The 24,731-nt window shown below is 38.0% G+C and overlaps 1 protein-coding gene across 1 annotated transcript in view; it reads left to right on the forward strand.

Annotated features, from left to right (window-relative positions):
• MAMDC2 (MAM domain containing 2) overlaps window positions 1-23,674 on the forward strand; it is a gene marked incomplete at its 5' end in the record, with an annotated part of 29,195 nt that extends 5,521 nt beyond the window's left edge. The window contains 8 exons of the mRNA XM_009706033.1: window positions 2,083-2,176; window positions 4,849-4,995; window positions 5,868-6,133; window positions 16,493-16,586; window positions 18,262-18,414; window positions 21,917-22,176; window positions 23,197-23,281; window positions 23,613-23,674. Coding sequence (XP_009704335.1) covers window positions 2,083-2,176; window positions 4,849-4,995; window positions 5,868-6,133; window positions 16,493-16,586; window positions 18,262-18,414; window positions 21,917-22,176; window positions 23,197-23,281; window positions 23,613-23,674 — 1,161 coding nt within the window. The remainder of the gene's footprint in view (window positions 1-2,082; window positions 2,177-4,848; window positions 4,996-5,867; window positions 6,134-16,492; window positions 16,587-18,261; window positions 18,415-21,916; window positions 22,177-23,196; window positions 23,282-23,612) is intronic.
• Window positions 23,675-24,731: the final 1,057 nt, after the last annotated feature.

The raw sequence follows: 24,731 nt of genomic DNA on the forward strand, positions 1-24,731 counted from the left end.
GTATACAAATATATATAGATTTTATACAAATATATATAATTAATATGTATGTATACGCTCTCTCCCTATATATATATATTTCTAATACTAGGATTACAAATAAATCAGCTTTCATTCTACTTGCTTTAACTCCATGTAAGTTATTTGTTAATTCACCATAAGCCTGCAGATTTTCAGCAATTATTAGGGGTAAAGCTAATTTTCATCAGATGTTACATAGTCCTTTTATAATATGTAAAGTCGGTGAACAAGTCATCCATTTGAATTGTCAGACTTCAAATGGTATGGGAAAGGAGATTAGATCTGATAAGGTCTCATAATACCGAATGGTAAGTGAATTAGTTTTCAATAAATGTAATGTAACATGCAAGGGAAAAAACAGTCCTAATGCTAAAGGTGGAAATTAATTAATGATCACTTAGAGCTTGGCATTACTGTGGTTAGTTTTGCAAAAATATCTTCTCAGTTCATACTGGCATTCATAAAACCATCTGGAATATTGGAAACTGTCTATACTGGAATAAACAGCAGAAGAGAGGATGTCGTACCACTGGATGAATACACGGGGTACCACTGTGTTCACCAGAGTATACAACTCCAACCCTCTCAGTTAAAAAAGAGTATCCTAGAACTACAAGAGGGAGATGGAGACAGTCAAAAGTATGGAGAAGTTACATTAATGAAATAACCGTATTCAGCCTCTAAAAAAAATGACTGAAGTAGAATATGGTAGATGTTCATAAAAATTGTGAATGACACAGAAAAGATGAACTGTTCCCTTTTTCTCATAATTTATATTGCTGTTCCAAATCCTTAATTAACAGGTAACAGTTTTAAAATAAACCAGAGGGAGGATTTTTTCCTACATCACATAACTGTAGAACTCACTTCCATAGCTAACTATGGACACGATTATTATGATCAGTTCCAAAACTGATTAGACAAATTAATGGGAAAGAAAGAATCCACCAGGAATGCAGTGTGAGGGAAGAAGAACTGAAAACTTGTCATTGTTCTCAGTTCCTTCTGTAGATGACCTCTGTTGGAAACAAGACATGGGGCTAAGATGGGCTTTTATTGTGCTCAAGGAATTTTTATGTAATCCAACACAGTCATTATTTTAGAGATAACTTTATAGAAATAAGGTTAAACTTTGCAAATAATTTCTTCAGTTGCTTCAAGAGGGACTTCCTCTTTGTTTCATCTGGCTAAAGGAGATCACTCAGGATTCTTTCACAACTCTCCTAGTTTGGCTCCTGTCCCTAGGCGAGACATCATAGGCATTGCTATCACTGTACAGGATCTCACTCTGGAAGCATTTGTCCTTATATCCGTGTTTTGTCCCTAGGGTTGCCTTGTTATTCAGGCCTTTTCTCAAAGTTTTCCTGTAATTCAGAGCTTTGATACTTAAGAGAAATTTTAAGACACTTCCTCAACAGTTATGGACTGTCCTCCACTTACTTGAGGAAATGATGTCCCTTGGGAATGGCTAAGTACAAACACTGTTTGATTTTGTGGTAAACAAAACGCAGCAATAGCTTTTCTGGTTCTTATCTTAACTAAATTTTTTAAAGGAAATCTTCCCTGCAGCTGATGCCAAGGCATGGGTTTCAGTGTCTGAGGATGTTCAGAGAAAACAGTAAAACTTAATATTGTAACAGCAGAGTAATCCACACAGTTTGTTTTTAGCTCTTGATCCAGATAGATTGTAGATACTGTAATAATTAGACAGCTTTGGAGTTCTAGTCAATACAGACTGATGACCCTGAACACTGGCTTTGTATGGTATCATGACAGTAGCCTTACTGCATCTTTAAAATTGATGCTTCATAAAGCAGCAGAAGAGCTGTGTTCCTCTTGATTTTTCCTTGACCTTGAGTGGGCAAAGATCTGGTGCCAGGGTCAGGCTCTGATTTATATCCCTAATAAGTGATATAATTTAATTTATCCCAACACCTGCAGTGCTGTCTGAGAAGCCCTGGAGTCTATCTGGGACATCCGATCAGAATTCTGTAATAAGATGTGTACCAAAATTATTATTGTGTATATGGTAGATAAATAACAAACAATTATAATTTCCAGGTAATATTTGAAGTTGCTTTCAATAGTGCCAAGGGAGGTTACGTTGCCCTTGATGACATCTCTTTCTCTCCGGTTTACTGCAGCAATCAGACAGGTATGAGTTCTTATTGCTGTTTACCTTCCTTGTTTCCCCCCTTTGCTTTGCCTCTCTGAACCATCTGTCAGTATGTGCAGTATTTGGTAGTGATGTGCAGATGCTACCTTCTCAACTGATCCGCGCCATTGGACTCCTTTTCCTCATGGTGACAGAACAGCAGATAAACACAATGCTATTCATTTGATCTAGAAACCACTCCTTAATGCTTCCTCTCCAAAGACCTTGCCCCAGGAATCTGGAACTGAAGTGCTGGACTGAATGCTGTATTTGCATCACCCCGACCTTTGAACAGATTACCACTTGCAGGCCTGTCACAGAAAGAGAGGGGGACTTCCCTAGGTGTGATGGTATGAGGAAGAAAATGTCCTGGGCTTTTCATTATTGCCAATGTAGGGAATATCTTCCTCTATGCCACATGCCCTGAGGTGTTCTTCAGAGCCAAAATGGGAGCCTTGCCTTTCTATCTTCACTCTTCTAGGAGGTATTATTGATCTCGGACAGTGGTGTGCTTGTCAGGTTTTTATCAGGTTTTCAGAGCAGCAGAAGCCAGCTGAATCCATTTGACATCTGCTGTAGAGGCACTTGGGATGAAGGACTTTGTCATTTGTGAGTGCAACCTCTTGAGCAGCTGTGTACTGGTTGCTTGCGTGTTACCATAGTGTTAAGCAATAGTCAAAAGTAGATTAGTGGTTTCCCACCTATCCCATCCATTCTTTCGGTCACAGGTTTGAATTTTTGGCTAATGTTTTGAAGTGATCAAGGAAAAAGAGATTTTTTTCCTTTTTTTATCTGCTTGGAGTCTCTACTAGCTTTGCCTGCACTGCTGAAGTATCAATAGGAGGTAGATTCCAGATATGTTATTAATCAACAACTCTTGGCTGAGTAAATCTAGTTGTTTCATTAATTCCTCAATGTTTTTGTTTTTGCTTTGTTTTGCAACACAAATCCCAAGTTATGTTTGCAGTATGCCAGGGACTGGAGCTGTGTGGTCATCTGTGTTTTCCATTTTAATTTTCAGATGGCTTATATGTGTTGATGTACGGGATAGATTTTGTCGTATTTTCTGCCCCAATCCCTATTTAGTCATGCTGTCACAGCCCAAGTTCAGATCTACTCTGACTGGTAAATTTGATAGGTTCAGCTAAAGCTTTGCCTACTAACTCTGATTTTGAAGTTTTGGTTTGGTTTGGTTTGGTTTTTTTTTCCCTGAGAAATGAGTGCTAATCATTTGCTTTATATTTTGTAGAAATTCAACAAAGCTGGTTAATCCTTCACTTACCTTCTACTTCCATCTTCAGTTGTTTTGAGCAGAGGTATTATAAGGCAAAAGATCTTAATTCTCATTGTATTCAGCTGTAGCAGTGCATATAACAGCATAAAGTTTTTTCCTTATTTTTCTGGAAGTTTTGGTCAACAAAGGACTCAGTGTTAGCCAAATGGAGGGCAGAGGTACCAGAGTATTCAACTTGCTCACCAAAGGATGAATCAAAAGATGAGTTTAATGCTGCATGGATCTGGTAGTGCTCCAACTGTGTTTTCTTTAGCTAGGAAAGCAGTGAGGGGAGGCCAGGACTACCTCCTTTTTCTCTGTAGGCAGAGAAAGACACACAGGTAGTGCTGAGATCTGGCTTATTTGAGGCTGAAAAGACCACAGGCATCTCTCCAAAGCCAAAATTTTGCCTCTCCTGAAGTTTCTCACCTGTGTTCCTACCCTTGCCGGGAAGTCTCTCTTAGCCTCCGTGCAGAAGGGTTGTGTGTGCTTCTGTAGGGCGATGCTCACAGAGTCCTGACTCCTGACACAGTCAAAAATTGCATGATGGCTTTAGGTTGTGCCCCTCCTTCCCCCAGCATCTGGTACAAGTCACTGATGAGGCTTTTAAAGAAGTAGAAATGCTTTACTTAAAAGCATCCATTCACCAGGGCTGTGTTCAGACTAAAGCAAATCCTGACCAATGAATTCCACATTGCAGGTCAAGAGGGAGCCATCAGTGGGGCTGAGGGGGCTTAGCTTATCTTTTCATCAACTTCAGTATAAATGGTGCAGCTTTCTTTGCTGCAGTGCTAAAATGTGTGAGGCATAGCTCCAGAGGTCAGTAGCCACGAGGTGGTACATGAACCAAAAGCTATTTGACTTACATATTTACGGCATGCATATGCACACACATTATACATGACTACTAAAGGGTTTTTTAAAAAGTGCTGTTTAAAAGAATATTAAACGTTGATGTTAGAAAGTTATTCTTTGGAAACTGAAATGAGAATATGACACCCATACACACACACGGGTATGCTGACACTCAGTTTGTCCAAACATGTTTTGAATGAAGGAGCAGGATGAAAACAAATGGTCTGAATGTCTTTGTGCATTGTATCCTGAAGGAAGAATCTTCTCTTCATAGCTATCACTTATTTATATTTTATAGGGGCTGTGAAGGAAGTTTCTTCCTGGCTCCAGCAAAAAAATAGAAAATAACACCCACGCGATAGAAAATTGACATTTTGATGTCATCGTGACTTTGCACTATATATGTGTAGCATCTTTGCACATGCTCATTTTCTGTAATGCAAAGAAAGATGAAACAGAGTATACTTTGGCATCCTTGTGCTTCAAATACCTATGCTTATTATACTGTGCTCTTCTTAACAGAACATATGCTTCTGTCTTTTAGGAACTCCTTTCAATCCTGCTCAGGCAGGCTGCAGTTTTGAGGAAGATCTGTGTAATTTTTACCAGGATCACAAAGACAGCCCAGGATGGAGCAGAGTGAAAGTGAAGCGTAATGTGTATAGAGCAGGAGATCACACTACTGGGTTTGGTAAATAAAAACTCCTTTTCGCTAGAAGAGTCAAACTGGATATAAAGGTTAACCTGTTGTATCATTGTTCACTTTATTAAATAATGTCATCGGTACACTGGTTAGATTGCCTCACTGCAACTCTGTGCAATTAAAAATCATTGCAAACCACTCTGTCCTAGCTGGGACTCCATCTGTCCCTCCCCACATATAAAGGGGGGAGGTCACCTGTTGGATAGTCACACAGGGCCATAAATCAGAGTATCTTCACTATAATGATTTGTAGTCACTGAAGGGATGATTCCACAAAAATATGTGAGCAAATGTAATAGTAGCTTAATACGTTGCTTTTAATATAGAGGAATGGTTGGCTCTTAGCTCTTCCAGGCTTAGGATAGTTGTTTTTTTAAGGGAAAACTGTGAAATGTTGTGTAGTGAAGCCACATAGTGAAAGGCCTGCTAATAAGTTCTGAAACTCACACATCACTTTGTGTAGAGTATTCATGGTTCTTGATCATATATGCTAAAGTCTCACCTCTAAACTTGATGCAGGGAATAATAGGCCTTGTGCTCCATCGTTCATTCTTTGGTCTCAGAGTACCCTTGAAACAGCCAGATTTCCAGTGAGGCCAGCAGGCCAGGGAATTTTTCAGTGTAAATTTGAAAAGTGCTTATTTCTACTAAGTTAGCCATGTGCCAGTTTACCTTGAAGTATCTGAGATGGTTTCAGAAAAATTCTTATTTCCTTTCAAACAGAGTGTGATAATCTGTTTCCTGTCAGTAGAAACTGTTTTTATAACCAAAGTCTGATGCAATAATGGAAGCTGCTTTAATAGCAGATCAGCTGTGCTAATTGCTTATTAGAAATATTTAATAATTGTGCTGTCTTGCAGGTTATTACTTGTTGGCGAACACAAAGTTTACGTCACAGCCTGGGTACATTGGACGTCTATATGGCCCGACCCTGCCAGGAAACTTGCAGTTTTGTCTGCGTTTTTATTATGCCTTATATGGGTTTTTCAAAATGAGTGGCACTCTTGCTGTTTATATCTTTGAGGAGAATCATGTCGTTCAAGAGAAAATCTGGTCTGTCTTGGACTCTCCAAGGGGAGTTTGGACTCAAGCTGAGATCTCTTTCAAAAAGCCTATGCCTTGCAAGGTAAGAGCCAACTCTACAAATCTGACAAATTCTGGATGGAAGTTTTCCTTACCTCCTCCTCCCAGGATCCTTTGTTATCTGGGGGTTAGTCCTAAGTGAACTATACCTGCAAGTTAAATAGAGTTCCCTAGGCAGTACAGTGGGGAGTAGAGTATTTCTTCGCAGCCTGGCACCCATGGGAGGCCTGATGAAGGGGCTTCATAACAGGAACGGGGCAGTGTTGCCCTGGTGTCCTTAACTGTAGTCACAGTATTTGTGGAGATTTCACCTGAGGAGCTCTAATGAGAGATGGTTGTGTCTTGGTTTCTCAGCAGGATCTATGTTCATTAATTTTTATTTGTTTCCTATGTGATTCACATCTACGTACTCAATTACAGGTTTTAATTAATCTAAAAAGTCAGTACTGGTAAGTTCTGGTCAAAATGGGGAGCTGATCCTACTTTCCTAAACTCAGCCACTGGGTTAAAATATGAGACCAGAAGTCAGTGTAATTTAGAGCAATGGACTTCAAGTACTTGCAATGTGTGGTTGGAGTAGTCGCTTTGTTATCTCAGCAAGTTAATAAGAATAACATAAATTTCACATCATCTCCCAAGTAAGTCCTCAAGCTGCTGTTATTCCTCATCTCCACTCTTTTTACAAAGACTGACTTTCACACAAATTTGTGTAGGCACTACTTCTGCAGTTATCCTGATTCCTGTAATGGGAGTCATCCTGAGTCATCTAAGGAAGACCAGACGGATCACTACTTGATGACACTGAGATAAATCCAGCTTTTTTTCAGAGTGTGATAGTACTATGAACATATGAATGAAAGCTTGTCTTGTAACTCAGGTATTTCTAAATTATAGACAAACATCTTCAGCATTTTCCCCACTATAAAGTAATTTTTGAAATGGCAGTACTTATTGAGTTTAACTTTTATTGGGCAAAAAACCGTGTTTCTCTTCAAAGTAAATATACTGTAAAAGAAAAAGTTCACCAAAAAAAAAAAGTTTCCTAACTGTGTTAAAAGGGAAGTTTAAGCTGAAAAATTCAGTCCTAATTGTTGGCTAATGTTTTCTCTCACATATCTGATACCTTAAAAATTGATGCGATTTTAAAGTACGTATTTTTATACATAAAACATAATAGAATTTCTAATTCTCTTTCAACTGATACAGAAAAAAAAATAATTTACTACTGCCCAGCAAGTGAATGATAGAAAAGTCTGTCATAGTATCATCCCAAAATATTTGCAGAGAAGTATTTTTCTCTTTTCTTTTAAATCATGAGAAGGTATTTGTTAAAAAGGCAAGCTTATAACATACTTTTGCCATCTCCTGTTTACGTATTTCTTTACTACTTCTAAAAAGGTTCAGTGGCATGTGCAGCGTAATACACTGTATGAATAGTGACAACAGCTGAGCATGACTGTTAAAAATGGTTTATAGCCTTGGAGGTGGCAGGTTTTTGAGCATCTGACATTTACATGGAAAATCTCTTCCAATATGAATTTATGAAGAACTATTTTTATGTTTTCCTAGAAATAAGTATATCTAAAACACTTGTGAAGACACTTGCCCGGGATGGAAAGCTTTTCATGAAATGCAGCTTTCAAGTCTGTAGTTACCAATCTGTCTGTAGGCAGTAACAGATGTGGAGAGCAGCACAGAGGAGAATAGAGAAGTCAAGGGAATATCCTTGCTGCTTCTGAGCCCAAAGGTCTGCAGGAGGGAAGAAACCCTGTGCTCTGCAGCAGGAGGGTTTGTTGGCCTCTGGCAATTCTCAGAAACCTTCAGTGAGTCCTTCAGGTCTTGTGATAGGAAAGCCTTCTTTCCTGCGGAAACAAGTTGCAAAATGTTTCTGTTGAGGAGGCATCCTCAAATATCACAAAAATTGACATTTACTGGGTTTTAGAGATCTCAGCATGTGTTCAGCATATTGTAATTCAGATACCCCTTAGCCAAATAACTATGTATTTGGAGGTGGGGTTGGGTGTGAAGTTCTACCTTAACCTTGATTTAAACCTATTCTCTCACTGTGAAGTTCTACCTTAGCCTTGGTTTAAACCTATTCTCTCACACTTTTTTCCTGGATTCCAAGATTAAATTAGGCTTAGAATAGGGATTAAGTTGCAGTTTTGTATGTGTAGTAGATGCCACTAGTACATAATAAATCATGCACAAGCTATAATGTGCTGAACTTTATATAATGGTTTTATGGTTTTCATGTTGGTTGTGTATGTATGTACACCATCAGTTTATAAAGTTTTCCTTAGATAAATGGTACCTGGAAGACAATGGGTGAAATTCAAAAGCATGTTAATATGGAAAAGTATTATCAAGTTATGTTTATGGCTGAGAAGGTAGCATACAAAAGACAAATGATACCAAAGTTTAAGCGTGTGTCTGCTTGCCATAAGGCAAGGGTGAAAAACTGGTGTAGTTATAGGTTGTCTGCTTGTAACATTCACAAGCAGGCTTGAGTGAAGTTGCACAGTGAACCCAGTTCTGGCTTTTCCTTCCAATGTCATGACCAACTCTTTAACCTTAATACTTTAAAAAGTCCTTTCATGGTTTATTTTGTTTGTTTCTTCTTTTCCAAGCCAACAGAAGGAAATGAAGGAGGACTGTGTGGCATTGTATAAACGCTTAGGCTAGTTATCTGTAAAGGTGTGCCTGGCTAGCATCTACTGAGATAGCTGACAAGCAACACTCATTTCAGTGGCCATCTTCAATGTAGGCCAGCGGTGGAGGTGCATCAGAGCACATTTTGCCTGACAGCAAGGAATGGTGGGAACCTGCAAGTCAGGGCTTACACTTCAGGCTCTGGAGGGAGAGAGTACAGACAGACATGAGAGAAAGAAGCTCACTGGAGCTTGACCTCTCTTGTCTTGTCTCCTCCAACCTGTCCTTGCATCTCTTGCCACCTCACTGATGCATCTTTGTCTTATCCATCCTGCTCCATAGGCAGCAACCACCCCACCCGCCCATTCGCCATCTTATTCCTGGCTCCTCACCTCTGGACAGTCCAATTTTTTTCCCTCTAATCCTGTCCATGACCCAGTCTGTATGCCCTACTTGTCCCAGTTCTTACAAATTTTAGTTTTTCAAAAACTAATGACTTGACAGAAAGCACAGTTCTGGCACAAAGACCAAACCCTGACACTTTTCATGCTCCCATTCCAAAGCCTAGGAGTGCCCAAGCTTTTCAAAGAGTTTTTTTAATAGGGGCAAAATAAAACCTTTTTTCCTAGCCTTGTTCTCAGAACTGATGGAACTGTTTTGGCTTAGATCTTCCAAAACAAGCCTGAAGCAAGGACCCAGCATGGAAAGTCTGAGCTGAAATCATTGTGTCTTGGCAATGTTATAAGCAAGTGAAAAACAGTATTTTAATGGAGTGCAGTGGTCTTAAAATAAGATAGCACTACCACCTTCCCTGTAATGCAGTGGTGGTGGCTGATGTGCCTATCATAGTTTTCTGAGATGCATCATGCCTGGACTTGGATGATAAGAAGTAGGTATGCACAGTAGTTTGGCTGATCAACTTCTTGTTACTGGGTGTGACTTGTAGATTGGGTCAGTGCCTGTAGAAACAGTAAACAGTCTCCTGGCTGTTCCTTAATGGTCAGTAAAGTCAGCGAGCAAGTCATTATGCTGCTTTGGTGAGGGAGTTCTGAAGGTCGTAATGATTTTGCAGCCAGAAAACAATTGTTCTAAAATACCTGATTACCTATGTCCTTCATCTTTCTTCTACTACAAATACTTTGTAATACAAGTCTTTGAAAACAATATAAAATCCATCTGATGTGGTTTAATTTTGATAATGTATTTGTTTGCATCAGGACAATAAAAAGGCTCAGATTTTCATCTCTTGGTTTGTGTAATGGTTTTTGCAAGTTCTTTTTGAATTAGCTAACTGCAGTCTGGCACAGATTGTTGGCTTGAGTTCTGTGAGCAGGAAACATGGAGCTGGCCAACAGGCTTTAATATGACACTTTGAAAATACCACATTGAAAAGGTTAGGTGGGTATGATCCAGCTAAGCAAGTCATAAATGTTTATGAATATGTATTTATATGTATGTACATACTGCAAATACATGTGCTGTATAATGCTAGTAAGAAGGCAGGAAATTTAAAATCCTGATTTCTCAATTTGTACTTGAGGCACTCGCTCTTTTATTTAGTGTAAGTACCTATGATCCTATACACATACAGTATTGTTTTTGTACTCTGTAGTGCCCAGGGAATAAATGTGAGAATGAAGAAATAATAAAAAAATTCCTAACCTTTTTTAAAATAAATGAAACCCTTCATGCTTTGTTGTATAAACCTCTTAAAGGGCAGCATAAAAATCTGAGTTTGAAATATGTAGATTCTTTTGATCTGATTGAATGTACTGAAAGTGATCTTCCAGGCCAATACATGGCAGGAAAATGTCAGAGCTAACTGAAAGAAAAATTCATGTATGGCATGTGTAACTTAGAAATACTCACATGCACTGTGGAGCAAGAATCTGCATTTTAATAGTGTGTGTGTGTGTGTGTGTGTGTGTATTTGTATGTATACCCCAGCATGGAAAGATACTTCTTTTATGCAACTTCACAACAAAGTCCAAATGCCTAGATTAAAGTGAAGGTTTGAGTGCAGTGGGGTCTACTTACATCAGTTCTGTTCATTTCTGCTAGATTTGGGTCACCATTCTGAAGCTCAGGTTTTCAAAAGCAAACATCTCATGTTGATTATCGATTCATGCAAGTTTTTACAATGTTACCTAGCACTGCAGGGCTTATATACTTCCCACAGGGTTAAAAGCCAAGTCCTCAGAAAGGTAGCTGGCATCGTAACAGTCCACCCTACTTCCGTAAGAGTAGTTGTGGCAGCATTTCTTGCATTTTCATTCTTTCAATCTACTTCTGTTCCTCTCTGATGTTTTTTTTTCCTCACTCTCTTTCCTTGAGTTCCTCTGTTCGTTTTCACCCATCCTCCATAACTAATTTTAGTTGCAGTTGTGAGAAAGCAAAAAAAGTGACTGAGTGTTGCACTTCAATAATTACATGTTTTAAAACAAATAAAAGGGAGGACTCTGTCAGGAATGACTAAACACTGAAATCCTTTGCTGCAGGATGCTGTGGAGGCCAATAGTATACCTACCTTTAAAAAAGTATTAGGCAAAACATGGAAAATAGACCTCACAGTGACCTTAAACACAGTGGTACAGGTGTGACCTGCAGTTCAGCAAATTCTTCAGTTCTCTGAGGGCTGAACATAATATAACGGCAAAACAGCTTCTTTATGGTTGATTTGTTTCTTGTACTGTTTTCTCTAAACATCCATTATCACTCCCCCGCCTTCCTAGGGCTTGATATAAGAGTCTTTGGACCTTTGTTCTCACGTCATCACTGTAATAATGCTTAATATTAAATTATTCTAGAATTTCTCTGTGCTGCTGAGAATTTTGTGTCTCCTGCTTGTCCACCAAAGTCATAGGTAAATGACTAAAGCAATCTTGGATATATGATGAAGTCCTAGATCGCTGTGACTGAGTCACTAGTATAAAGGGTATGGTTCTTCAGTAAGGTACCAAGTGGAGGAGGCAGACATCCTAGTCCTCTTCTCTTCCTCCTCTGAAAAACTCTCACTTGCATCAAATAAAGGAGCTTTCTGGTACTGTTCTGACACAACCTTTGATCAGTCTTTCCACAATAAGGTATGCAACCTAAAGAGGTTGGAATGAGCTGCAGTTTTTTAGTATGGCCCTTCTGTCCTTCCTTCTCTCACCTCTAAAACAAGAAACTTCTTAATGAACAGTCACTGGAAATGCCTATTTAAAATACAAATGTTAGGGTCTGTAAATAGTAGGATTAGTGCTTGCAAAACGTGAACCCCACTGTCTGGGGTGTTTGATACATGGTTCTGGAAATGACATACTGGAAACTAAAAATTATTCGGGTTAGAAAGTGTTACCTAAGTGGCCTGCATATTCACCGTAGCTAAGCAAGGAGATATGCTGCATGAAATATTACATACCTCCTTTTAGTATCTGAGATACTTAACTGACACTTCCTTTTTTTGCTCAGTTTTTTTTCTGGGTACTTAATATTGTGATATTGCACTGTCACATCATCTGCCAAGACTCCTCAGTCTAAAGGCAAGAACCTTTCCCTCTTATAAAAAAAACCAAGGAAACTGTTTCACTGAAAAGCAAATAGAGCCATAATAGCAGATTTCTGGAAATCTAGGAGGGCCCTGGGGGACAGCTGAGGATATCGGTGTCCTGTATACATTTCTGTGCAGGCAGTATTCTCTACTAGACAGTGCAATCCAGTGAATATAGATGTAGCACTAAGAGTCAACAGGTTCTGTTAGCTTTATGTTTCTCTTTCATTGTTTGTTTCTGCAACCCATGTGCCTTTGGACAGGAAAGATTTTCCAAAATATTTGTTCAAACAATGTCATCCAATTATTTATGTAGAAGCTTTCATAATCCATTATTTTTCCTGCAGAAGCTCATTGTATTTACATGGCAAGAACTTGCCTGGCAAGTGCCATTTTCAATCAATTTATTTTAAAGGACAGAACCTTGCAGACATTCTAATTTTGGCTTAATAGCTTACTTGCATTCTTGATAAATGAGTTTCTGGCTGTCTAAGCCAAAGAAAAACAAGCCATTTAAAATCTAGTTTAATTAAGCTAGTTAAAAGTCATTTGGCCTACACTGATAACATTTGTGTCAAACAGTCCAGGGACAATCAGAACGGTTCTCACATGCCCTGTACTGGTGATGGGTCCCTGGATTACACGCTTATATGGCTGTATATGAGTGTAACTGACTGAAAAGTCAGGCTCCTTGTTTTGTGAAAACATCTTGACTGCTTCTTTGTGTATTGTCACACTTTTGTTTCTGTGGCTGGAATTATTTTTGGATTTTGTAATACTGAGTTTTGTGTCACTGTATGGAAGTTACAACAGTTGCTTGTCACAAAAACCCACCTCAGACTCCACTGTAACTGCCTTTCTCCTTTATAGCCTAAATACATGTCTAAGTGACAGACTGAGTTTTGTGTCTACACTGATATACAGTATGCAGTTTAAACCTTGGAATATTCACTAGGATGGAATCGGGTAAATTTACTGCAGAGGCATAGCTTGCTTTTAAGCCACCAGATTTGCCTGCTGTCAGAGTTTTACTTTTGTTTTGCTGGTCTGGCTGTCTAATTGAGTAAGAGCTATAATTTCTGGGATAAACGTAGGAAAGAAAATACACAGAATCCATAGAGATCTGGGGGAATCTTCTGTTCTCATTCCAGCTCCCTCCAAACCTCCCTTTACAAGCTTCCCCATTAGTCCTTCTTTACACTGGAGGTACCCTACTGCATGTCCTACTCTTCTCCTCCAAAAGCAGGTAAACTTCATATGCATATGTTTTAACTCATATCTACTTCTAGAGATGCAGAGTGCTAAGGATGAGAAGTCTCTTCTGCCTCACTCAGTGTCTGCAGCACAACCCAACAACACACCATGGGATAGTGAAACCCTGCTTGCTCTGCCAGCTGTTCTCATCTGGCATTGTTCTTTACTCATATAATCCAGGATAAATGCTGAGAATGGATTATTGATACCTTGAGGCTGCAGGCCAGGAACATTGATTAAGCACTGGAAAATAAACAAACCAGCTTCTAGAAATTGGGGCAATGATTTAGAAGGAAAATAATGCCCTGGCTGTGTCCTGTTGTTGGAACAAAAAGAGGCATGAGAGGAAAGAATGTTTTATTTTTCAGTAACATAGGCAACAACTTCCTGCATTTGATAATGTTTTTAATTTAGCCTCCAAGATAGCATGCAAGTCCAGGAAGATTTGTTACCTAGTCTGAAACAATTAGTGTGTTATTCATCTGTCATGTTTTATGAAGAAAGCGTGAGCTGAGCACAAAGATCTCCCTGTTCTCTTCTCCAAGGCATAACTTCATAAAAATTTCTTTTGGAAGAATTGACCTAGGAAATATTTTAATTCAAAACAAGAACAAATGTAAAGCATCATGAAATTAGTCCTATCGAGACTGTTGAAATGATTCAGAAATCTGATGTAGGGTGAAAACGAGTAGCTGAGTAAATCCAAATTGATACAGTTTTGGTAGGTAAAGTTCAAATAGTCAAGGATTTTTTGACAGAAAAAGGACATTTAGGACAAAAGAAGAGTGAATAGATTTGACCTGTGAATAAAAATATCTTCTACCCTGTTGCTTAAAACTAAATCAAAAATATAAGAACAAAAGAAGTCAAGGGGACAATGAACAATTTCAGTACATTTGCAAATACTGGAAACTCCCATGTTCCCAAGCACAAGGTCGCCCACCCCACCCCTGTGCAATTATAAAGTCTGCTCATGGCAGTGTGTCACTCAACACCACAAAAAGCAAGTGGAGAATTAGTAATGGTAAAGCTACAGGTGAACAAGTTTACAAGTATCACTGAAACAGATGGATCCTTTGATTGTATGAAGGCTACTGGTTCAATGACCTTTGAGAGACCAGCAGTTACTGTTGCCATGCTTTTGAAATGGAGGCCTTTCTGCAGAATCCAATGGGTAATTGCATACCTTGTATGGAACAAATTATTGCAATTTAAGAATAAAGTACTTGATCCTGCTCCCAATGATGTCAATAGGAAAACATCACTTAAAACATGATTCCACAGTGTGGAAATGTTGTTTCAGAAACAAGGACTGACCTCAGCCTTTCGTGTGTGGTTTTCTGAAGATTCTTGGGTTTAGGACTATAATATGTCTCTCGTTTATTACAAATGTTCACCAGAATGCATTTAGTAAAAGTCTGGTGAATGACGTCTACCCAACGTCAGTATTTATTGTATGCTTTATTCCAAGAGATGCTACCATTTTTTTCCTACAAAGTAGGAAACATTTTTTTGTCCTGTTAAACCCTAAGGCTAAGAGAGCAGCCCTACAGGGAGAAAAAAAAAAAAAAAGAAAAAGAATGAAGAAAAGAAGCTGTTTTTAGGCCACTACACACTGAGCAGTTGTGCATGCTATGCAAGGGTACTCCTCAAGTCCACATTTGTAACAGTTTGCAGGACAGATAATCACTGTTGCCAGGATTGGTACCACTAAATGGAAAATGGTTTTGAAAATTGCTCTATCCTGGGCAGCATAACCCCTACATGATTCAAAGGTTTAAGTGTAGTTATGTCCCAGGCTGTTTTATAAGCAGATGGGTAAATAAATACTACATAGCAAAGCAATCTAGCAAAATCCAGTATAATGACCATATTGAAGGTGTTACCAAGCCTGTTAAAAGAGGACATCCTAAATAATGCATGAGTGACTTTCAACAACCTTTTTGTATCCACATGAAACTGTCAGTCATCATTTGACCTCAAATATGTAACCGAGGTGTTTACAGTTGTTCCAGAATATTAAGCTGTTAGAAGTGACACTCACCCATCTCCAGTCACTAGCTCAGACCTCATGACAAAGGAATTGTTTTGAAAAGCTCCTCACAAATTATGGTCATACCCTCAATGGTCAGACAGATGGTTTGCAGTAGTTAGGCAATGAAAACTGCCAGCAATATGTTCACAAAATAAATCTTATTGTGTCTTCTGTCATTCAAACAGATCTGTGTCAACCTTGGGAAAAGGGCAGCTGGGAATATTATGGTTTATTTACATTTTATTTGGTCATCTCATGAGTGACTTGTATTTTCCATAGCAGAATTAATGTGTAACAAATAAAACATCCTGGGCACTATTCTTAATCTTCACAAACCCAGATGAACACTGTGAATGATGTTTAGCATTTCCAGCCTCCTGCTCTACAATATCATGGCGTTGTCTAATTTCTCAATAATCCCATTTTATGCAGTAGTTTCATCTCATCTCTATCATTCTTTGTTTTTTGCCATGGCCATTTCTCTTGGCCATCACTCTGCATTACTCTTTCAAATTTATTTTTCCATGGATCAAACCTCCTGGTTGAAAGGATGAGATAAATGAGGATATTTGAGCTGTTCGTGTTGTTTTTTGGGGAGCAAAAAACCGCAAAAACCACAGTGAGTCATGTTTTCTCATACACTAAAAAATACACACTCTCCTAATAAAATGGAAACTACATACAGAGATACATCATTTGCCTATAAAAGTGAGAAAACACTTTCTATTGAATGAAATTATGCATCTAAACCTCACTGGATTTGAAATTTCAGTTATTGGCTGTATTAGTATGTGTCAAAACAAAGTGGATTCAACATTTCTGTTCTCTAGATGTCAAAATTATTAGCACATTTGGAAAAATCTAAAATTTCATATTCTTAACAGTGCCAGCTTTTGTCAGATACCTGAAATTTCCTTCATGTGTTGCAGGTTGTCTTTGTCAGCTGGTGTAAAAGCTTCTGGGACTGTGGACTTGTGGCACTGGATGATGTATCATTGAGCCTGGGAAGCTGCCAGGCTGCTGGTAAGACCATGTATATTTGTCATCCAACAGTTGCTACCCCTTTTAGTAAGAGTTCATTGCATACCTTCATTTTCCAAGCTTGCCCTACAGCTGCCTTCATCCCACCGCGGTCTCTTTTCTTTTTCCAATAGGTATTGCATAAATTCTGTTTTTGCAGTAGCATATATACAGTGAGGACCAGTTTTTGTTCATAGGGATACCAGCTAACTCCTAATTGATTTCACTGAGTACGGTGCAGTTGTATATGGGTGAGCATTCCTTTAGGGGCATTGCAATTTTAAAAAACCCAACCAACCAAACAACAAAAACCAGTCCATCTGAGGGAAAAGTAGTTTTCAAATGGCTTTTAGGAAACCAGGAATGGACCCAAAAGCAATATTTTCCAAGCACAGCATTATACTTTTTAGTCCAGAAGTACAGTTGTGCAAGGCCAAGACACAGTCCCTTATCTGAGCCACAGTTCTCTAATGAAGACAGATGAGTCTAACTCTCCCTCCTGTAGTGGGAGGAACTGAATGTTTTTGAGCGAAACTACCCTCTGATATGCACAGGCTAACCTCTCTGAACTCATGCAAACTCCCTCTTCTGGGGCTTTTTGAGGTTTGACAATGCAACCATTGTATCCTAATTTGGAAATCATTCTCATGAGATGGGCACAATCTATAATCCCATTCTTTTTCGGAATAAAGTCATGCCTTTGAAATGATGATGAGGCTGATCTATCATGCCATTTATATTCCTATGTAATAATAACTTTTTAATGACTCTTTTGATTGGATTTCATGCATTCAGGCAGCTAACCATTAAGAACAGAGAGAAGTCACATGTATAAAACAAGATGCCATTTTTCTAAAGCATTTCCAACAGTTGCCTGTTTTACCTTTCTGTAGTTCCTAAGTAATCTGAAAATGGACCAAAGGTGCAGAACTGATACTTGAGTGTATAGTCGTTCTGAGACTTGTCACTGATGGCAGCAAAAAAATGCCTGAAAAAAGTATGTGAGGCATCAAGGCTTCCTCCTTTTCAAAAGGTGAAAGCAGGTCAGTGTCTACTCCTGAACTACAAATTCAGATTATAGCAGAAGAGCTGACAGAAGCTTCCTGGCAAGCACCTGAACTGTAAACTTTCTCTTTTCTGCATCATCTAACAGAATTGAAGTAATGAAAATACTCTAGTAATTGCAGCTCTGTGGTCTGTTTTATGCAATATTAGAATCTGATGTCAAGGGAACATAGGAGAACTAAATGTAGTGTTCGATTTCAGATCACGGAAACTCCAGTCTTTGACAAGACTCATTTAATATGCATGTTATACATGCTGGACCCCATGAAACTGCTTGGGGTGACACAGTAGTGAAGAAAATTACACTGGTAGAGCCCATTGCAGAGTAAGAGCTATGATGAGATAATAAACTGCACAAGATGTTTTAAAGAATATTAGCACATGTTAGTGAGCCAGACTAGGGCACAGATTTCCCCAAAGCTGTGAAGAAAATGAAATTAAATTTCATACATCAGTTTGAAGCAAGCTTTTTTAAGCTTCTGACTGCTGTAAGTATTGCTAGGTAGATATAAGTGATTTCAGTAGGTGAGTGAATGCAATATGCTACTCCTGCAATCTCTCCATATATGTGTCTCATATTTTTGCAGTTTTAAACAATGTCCTCTCATTATAGATCTATTACTGCCCAATCCCGGGGAGTGTACTTTTGAAAAAGATGAGTGTATGTTTACCCAGAAGAAGAGAGGCCGTGGGAGTTGGCACAGGAGGAGAGGCCCAACTCCCACTTCTTACACTGGACCAAAAGGAGATCACACTACTGGGGTAGGTGAGTTAAGCTCCACATTGAACTTTCAGAACAGAGATGGACAGTTAATCAAAAATACTTTGAAATTATAACCTAGAACACAGAGAAAGTTTTTATTGTTCTGCTCAGAACAGTTATTAATCAAATGAAGTAAACACATTTCTTAGGGACCCACAGCTGTATTTGAGAATGTGATGTTTCATCTGAATTATCTGCAGACCAGGTGGGTAATTCGGTCTTTGTGTCCTAAAGTAGCTCTTTCCTTTTGGAGGAAAAAGGACAGGATGACTCTCCAGACCCCACAGAAAAGCCTTCTTCCAAACCCATAGCTTACATGAATATTCCCTGAAACTAAAAGGCAAACAAGCGGTTGGGATCTCTTCTGCATGAACACCTTCCTGTTCAAACTTAGAAGAAAACTTGGATAATGAAAGAAGTCCCACAGACCCTTTGTCTTGAAAATCTGCTGCATAACCTCACTTGTGTAATTTGCAGTGTTTAGGCAAGTGGGGCTGCTACTAGCATGGGCGAATGCACAGAAAATTGCATCAGCAATGACTCCACACTGGGGGCAGTACCTGGTGACTTTTGGAAATTATTAACTGCATCACTGCATTGGGTGCTCATGTTCCTACAGAAGAGGACCTCAGTAACAACTCCACTGATTTCAGTATAATCTATTAAACTGTTCTAAGGCTTGTGAACTTTAAATGCATACATAGATTTAAATTGAGGCCTTTGGATTTGCCTCCTTCACAGTGGTTAGCATTCATTCAATAAGTTACAAAGTCAGTTGCAGACAAGGTGACTTATTCACAGTAGCCATGTATACAGTCTGTTAAAAATTTTAGCAAGATTACAAAAGCAGTTGGCCTGCTCAAAAGGCTCACCAAAAGCGATTATAATTCTGTCAACTGTGATTGAGTGTAAACTATGTTAAGCATTATCAAGCACAGTTATTTCAGCTGTGCACATGAAGACTCACTCTATGGAAGCTTAATTCAAGTTCCTCTGGAAAACTGTTTTGTTTCTAGTTAACAAAGTAACAAATGCTTTTAGTTAATAAAATAACAAATGTTTTGTCTTGGTTTTGATCTCTTTGTCTAAAAAGATGGCTTTGTGCACGTTCAGCAAAATCTCCCTTTCCTATCTCCTGGTAAAATTTCTGTAATAGCTGCATCCTGAGCAAGGTATGGAAATTGACTAGAGAGATGTAAATTCATGGTGTGTGGCACTGTATGGCAAAATCCTACATGTGGAATTGAGAATACGGATGGGAATGTTTCTCTTTGGCTTGAAATTTCAGATCACCAAGAAATTATGTTCTTCCATTGTTAATTCTAAATAGTGCTGATTCTGGATAGAAATATGGATAGCCTTCAGAGATAAGTAAGTTTTAAAGCTTAAAATTTCTCTTATGTGTTGTGAAATAAAAATGAGAGACATTACTTACAAATCTGACCATATTCTGACCAGATCTATTGGCTAAGTTATCTAAGTGGAAAATGTAGGCTATTTACAAGTAAAGAATATTTTCCCAATAATGATACTGTGGAATCACTTTCAAAAGGGAATATTGAAATTCTTGTCCCTTTTCCATTTAAAAATTAGATGACGTTAGAGTGAATTAGGTGACATACTGTATGTAAGTCTTTGTTACCTGTGCTGTCTAGTTCTTCTTCATCAACTAGATATGTGATCACCAGCTTTAAAATAAGTGAGAATTTCTCCTAAGTTTTTAAAAGTTCATTTGAGAATATTTATTTTGCAATGTAAGTGCGACTCTTGGAGAGGCACCTGTAGGCCATCTCTGTGTTGTCTCACAGACCCTTCTTTTTCTAAAAAATATAATCCAAAGGTATACATCATATTAAAGTTGCTGGTTGTTTTAGTAGGTAACCAAACTGAATTCCGTAAAAGGATTCAACTTTCAGGTTTGTTTGATGTTTCTTTTTTTTTCCTGGTTATTCCCTAGATAATATATTTTATTCTTCCTCTTTCAAATACTCTATATTCCAGCTCTTGAGTTTCCAAGGACAATAACTCTCTCCTTATAGTAAAAGCAACACTTAAGAGTTTATTGTCAAAAAAAGGAATGGGCTGTTAGAACAATGTTCTTGATTTCTAAGGCAGAAACTGACTTTAGACCTATTTTCAGTTTATGGTGATCACTATGTATTCTGAGATTTGAGACTGATAGCTCGACTTTAGAACTAGTGAAGCAAGAGAATCTTCTAAGCCTGGCCTGTGACAACAATGTTTATTCCTTATTTCACACATCACTTTGCAGCAAGATGTGCTGAGAAATACGTGGATTTGCATTTGCAAAACCAAGAGCTGATCTAGTCTTTCCAACAAGTTTATAATATGATTCAGGCCTTAGAACTAAAGGCAAGTTATTTTATTGTACTGTAGTATGAGCTCTAGGTTTTCATTTTTAACTCAAGGAACTTTTAAGCATAGTGAACATCAAAATCCTTGCAATGGCTTGCGCTAGGTTTGGTGTAAATACCAAACTACAACCAGGGTTAGAGGGGATGTCTTCATCAGGAGTTTGTGTAGATAGTAGGACTCTGAGTATCATGAGAGACACCCTGAGCATCCACCCACTGCTCTTGCCGCTCTCAGCTTTTCTCCTGCCTCACCAATCATCTGTAGGAATCCCCTCTCCCCCCAAGGACAGTCTCAGTGCCAGGGCTTGTGGTGGCAGAAGGGCAGCTTGCTTCCTCCAGCACCATAAAAAGGGAGTGGTGGGACTGCATGAAGAGCTGCTGCAAAATCTGAGTTCACTGCCTGCTGGCAGAGTGTACATCTCAAGACATAGAACTGCTGCCATATGCAGCAGATAGGACACGGGGACGCTCCTCAGTCTTCTGACACACCTCAGTTTGCGCAATTTGGAAATAAACGAAGGATGGTGATGGATTGGGGAGGAGGGGATTAATTTGCCTGCCACCAATTAATGACTAATTTTTCCACAGATCAGAGTTTATGACAATCTTTCATTCATTCAGGGATTCTAGAGAGTCTAGTTTTCCCGACTTGTGTCTTCACATCTTGATCACAGAAAGAAAAACATTATTGATGTCATATGTGATTTAAAAGAGGTATTTCAATTCATTTGCTTTGTTAATAGCATCAGCTCCAACCATTGCCTAAACTGTACCCTCCGATGTACATGCAACTGTCTCTGAATTCCAATTGTCAGAGCGCATTCCTGGTTTAAGAACAGCTATTATTTTTTCTTACTTTGTATTCCTTTCTGTTGTTATGTATTTCATCAGATATAAACAAGCTTGTAAGTGTTCTTATATTAGCATTCACAAATATTGCCATTATTATGCTACACAATTATTACAGTATCATAAATATTACAGTTCATAAATGTAAGTGTATGGCATAAAAATCTTTATTAAAATAGTTTCAATCATAGTTTTTTAGATAATGAGCATGTTGAGCATAATGAACATGCTGAAAGAATGTATTCTACTTCGCTAATATTTTCTTGTATAACTTTTTAAAGGATACTACATGTATATAGAGGCATCCAATATGGTCTATGGGCAGAGAGCATACCTAGTTTCAAGATCGCTAAGAGGAACGTCTGGAAAACAGTGCTTGACATTTTTCTATCACATGTATGGAGCTGGGACTGGATTATTAAGTGTTTATCTAAAAAAGGAAGGTGATGATGAAGAGATTCCTTTGTGGAGGAGGACAGGGGAACAAAGCATCTCATGGCTAAGGGGACTGATAGAATATGAAAGTGATAGAAACTACCAGGTAAGAAAAAAAACAAACAAAAAGCAGTCAAAATAGAATATTGAACTGAACTATGTGTTAGAATCCAAGTTTTGGGTTGTATAAAAAAAAATTAAAATGTTAAAATGTAGATAGCATTGAATGGACACCTGAATAAGCTGAAGTAATGTGTAATTTCTTACAAATGAAGATAGGGAGGGAATTTATAAAGACATTAATAGGTTGCAAGTACGAAAATAGTTCATTAATTCAAAATTTTTTTAAAAGTATTTAAATGCTGTTTTCCCATCATTTCCTGTCAGTAGTGGTAGTTTTTCTTTAGATCACTTGTGCAACTTCTTTTCCTTCAGCTGTTTAAAGCCCTGTCTATATTTGACATAAACACTAAGCTGTGATAAAATGTCTGCTTCTTGCAGGATGGTGTTTCTGAGGTGACACCAAAGGCAAGGGATGATGCAGAGCCAGAGCTCTGCTTTTGGTTTCAACAATGCCATCATTTCAGTATTGCCAGAGACAAAGCCTGCTTCACTTTCTTTATCAAAGAGGAAGATGAAATTGCTATTGACTGAAACAGCACCGGGCACAAAACTGCACTGATCACTAACCAAAGATATTGTGTGTTTCTTTAATCACTTTGCCTTAAGAGCCTGGAAGTCAATTAGGAAAAAAAGACACGTGTTACTGAAAAGCAAGTTTAGCTTCATCAGTAAGACTACAACATAATACTGTAATGCTTTTTTTCCCTCAAGTCTTGCTTGCATGTGGGCAACACACAGCAACACATTTCAGCTGAAAAACAAGACAAAAATGCCACACATCACTAGAGAAAATTTACCAGTGGTCTATAACACACAGCAATTTCTTAACAAATTGTGAGAACAAATTTGCTTCCTTTGGCATAGCACACACCCAAATTGTCCAACCAGGGCGATCAGTCCACTGGTGGAGCATAGAAGTTTCTTTCCAAGAAACAGGCTTTCAGGATTTTTTTTAGTTCTTCCTCCTCTGGGATTCATGAAAAGCTTTCTCTTACCTTTACAGATTATTTTTGAGGCAATCCGCGGTGTGTCAATGAGAAGTGACACTGCTATTGATGATATCCTATTCCAGGCAGGACCCTGTTTAGGTAAGTTTAAACATACTTTGTTTCTCTTAGGAGACATCTAGCAATTCACAGCTCTTTGTGTACTTAGATAGGTGATACTTCTTCCTTTGAATCCCCACTGAGTGGATCTGAATTTAGTATCATGCTGCTGGCTTAGTGCAGAATTTTTGTTTTCTAATAAGATGCGAGACCATCCCTAGAACGTGGACTAGCAAAGATGCTGTAACACTTTTTAAAAACTGTATGGCAGTCCCATTTAAATCCAGGATGGTAATTACATTCTGTCTTATGCATTCTTATGTATGATAAAAATACAAATAATTACAATATTTCCTCCTTCTTTGTATTCTAGAAGTGGAAGAAATTCAATTCTCAGCAGGCTATCCTGACAGCTTAAATGAAATTGAGTATTAAATACAGCCTGCTGAAAGGAATGAAGTGCCTACAAGATTTGTATGTGAGAAACTGCACAAACTCCCTATTTTAAAATATGTTTTAAGTAAATACTGGACTGGTTTGAATATGCACCAATGTATAGGAAGGACTCAGAGCACTCATGTTCCTCGCCTTTGCAATGAAACTATTGACTCAGGGCTTCTTAGACTATTGTCTTTTTTTAAAATATTTTTTCTCTTTTGCATGAGGTATCAGTTATTACATAAAGGCTTCCCATTTTGCACAGATCATTCATTTTAATGCTTTTTTTTGTTTTGTTTTGTTTTTAACCTTTCTGGTATATAGGTATATAAAAAGAGGAAAGTAAAGGGGCACAATTTAAATCCAATATCGTGTTACCTTAAATCTGCATTCAGTGAATGTTTTTTGTTGGGTACAGAATGGCTTTTTGTTAAGGAAATTATAAATATTTTGAAATAATAAAGAAAATAGTATTAGCTACTAGTATTAGCCTACAGGTTAAGTGCAATTATTCATGATGACAAATCTCTCTGGGAAACTCTTAACACTCTGTTGGCAATTTTTTGTGGCTTTATGTTCTTTTACTATAACAAATATGTTCGTTGTCCTTGCCAATAACAAACTCACTTTTAGTGTTCCAGTATAGTTCAGTGCAAGCTGCTGACATTTTGAACTATATTAAATTAAACCCTTTGAAACCATATGTTTTCTGGCATACGAGTCTTGTTTGTTTTCTTTTTTTTTAATAAATCAGTTTGTACACTCACAGAGAATGTACTTACCCTTTTCCAAACCACAGATGGCTTGCATTTATATTAATAGGAAAATGAATTCACACAACTTGTTACTTTTTAAGATTTTATATGTTTGTTTGTAAGGTTTTGTTTTGAAATTATTATAACTTCCTAATAAAATGTAACTTTGAAATCATCTTGTTGCTGTGCTCTAGACTTTATAGTTATTAGTGTAATGAAAAAAACCTGAACCTAATATAATAGCCTGAATTCAGTATTTTCAATACAAAGAGAATGAAATGTGTGTGTTGCATCACCTG

This window comes from Cariama cristata, unplaced genomic scaffold (genome assembly GCF_000690535.1).
Source record: "Cariama cristata isolate BGI_N322 unplaced genomic scaffold, ASM69053v1 scaffold9358, whole genome shotgun sequence".
Lineage (NCBI taxonomy): Eukaryota > Metazoa > Chordata > Aves > Cariamiformes > Cariamidae > Cariama > Cariama cristata.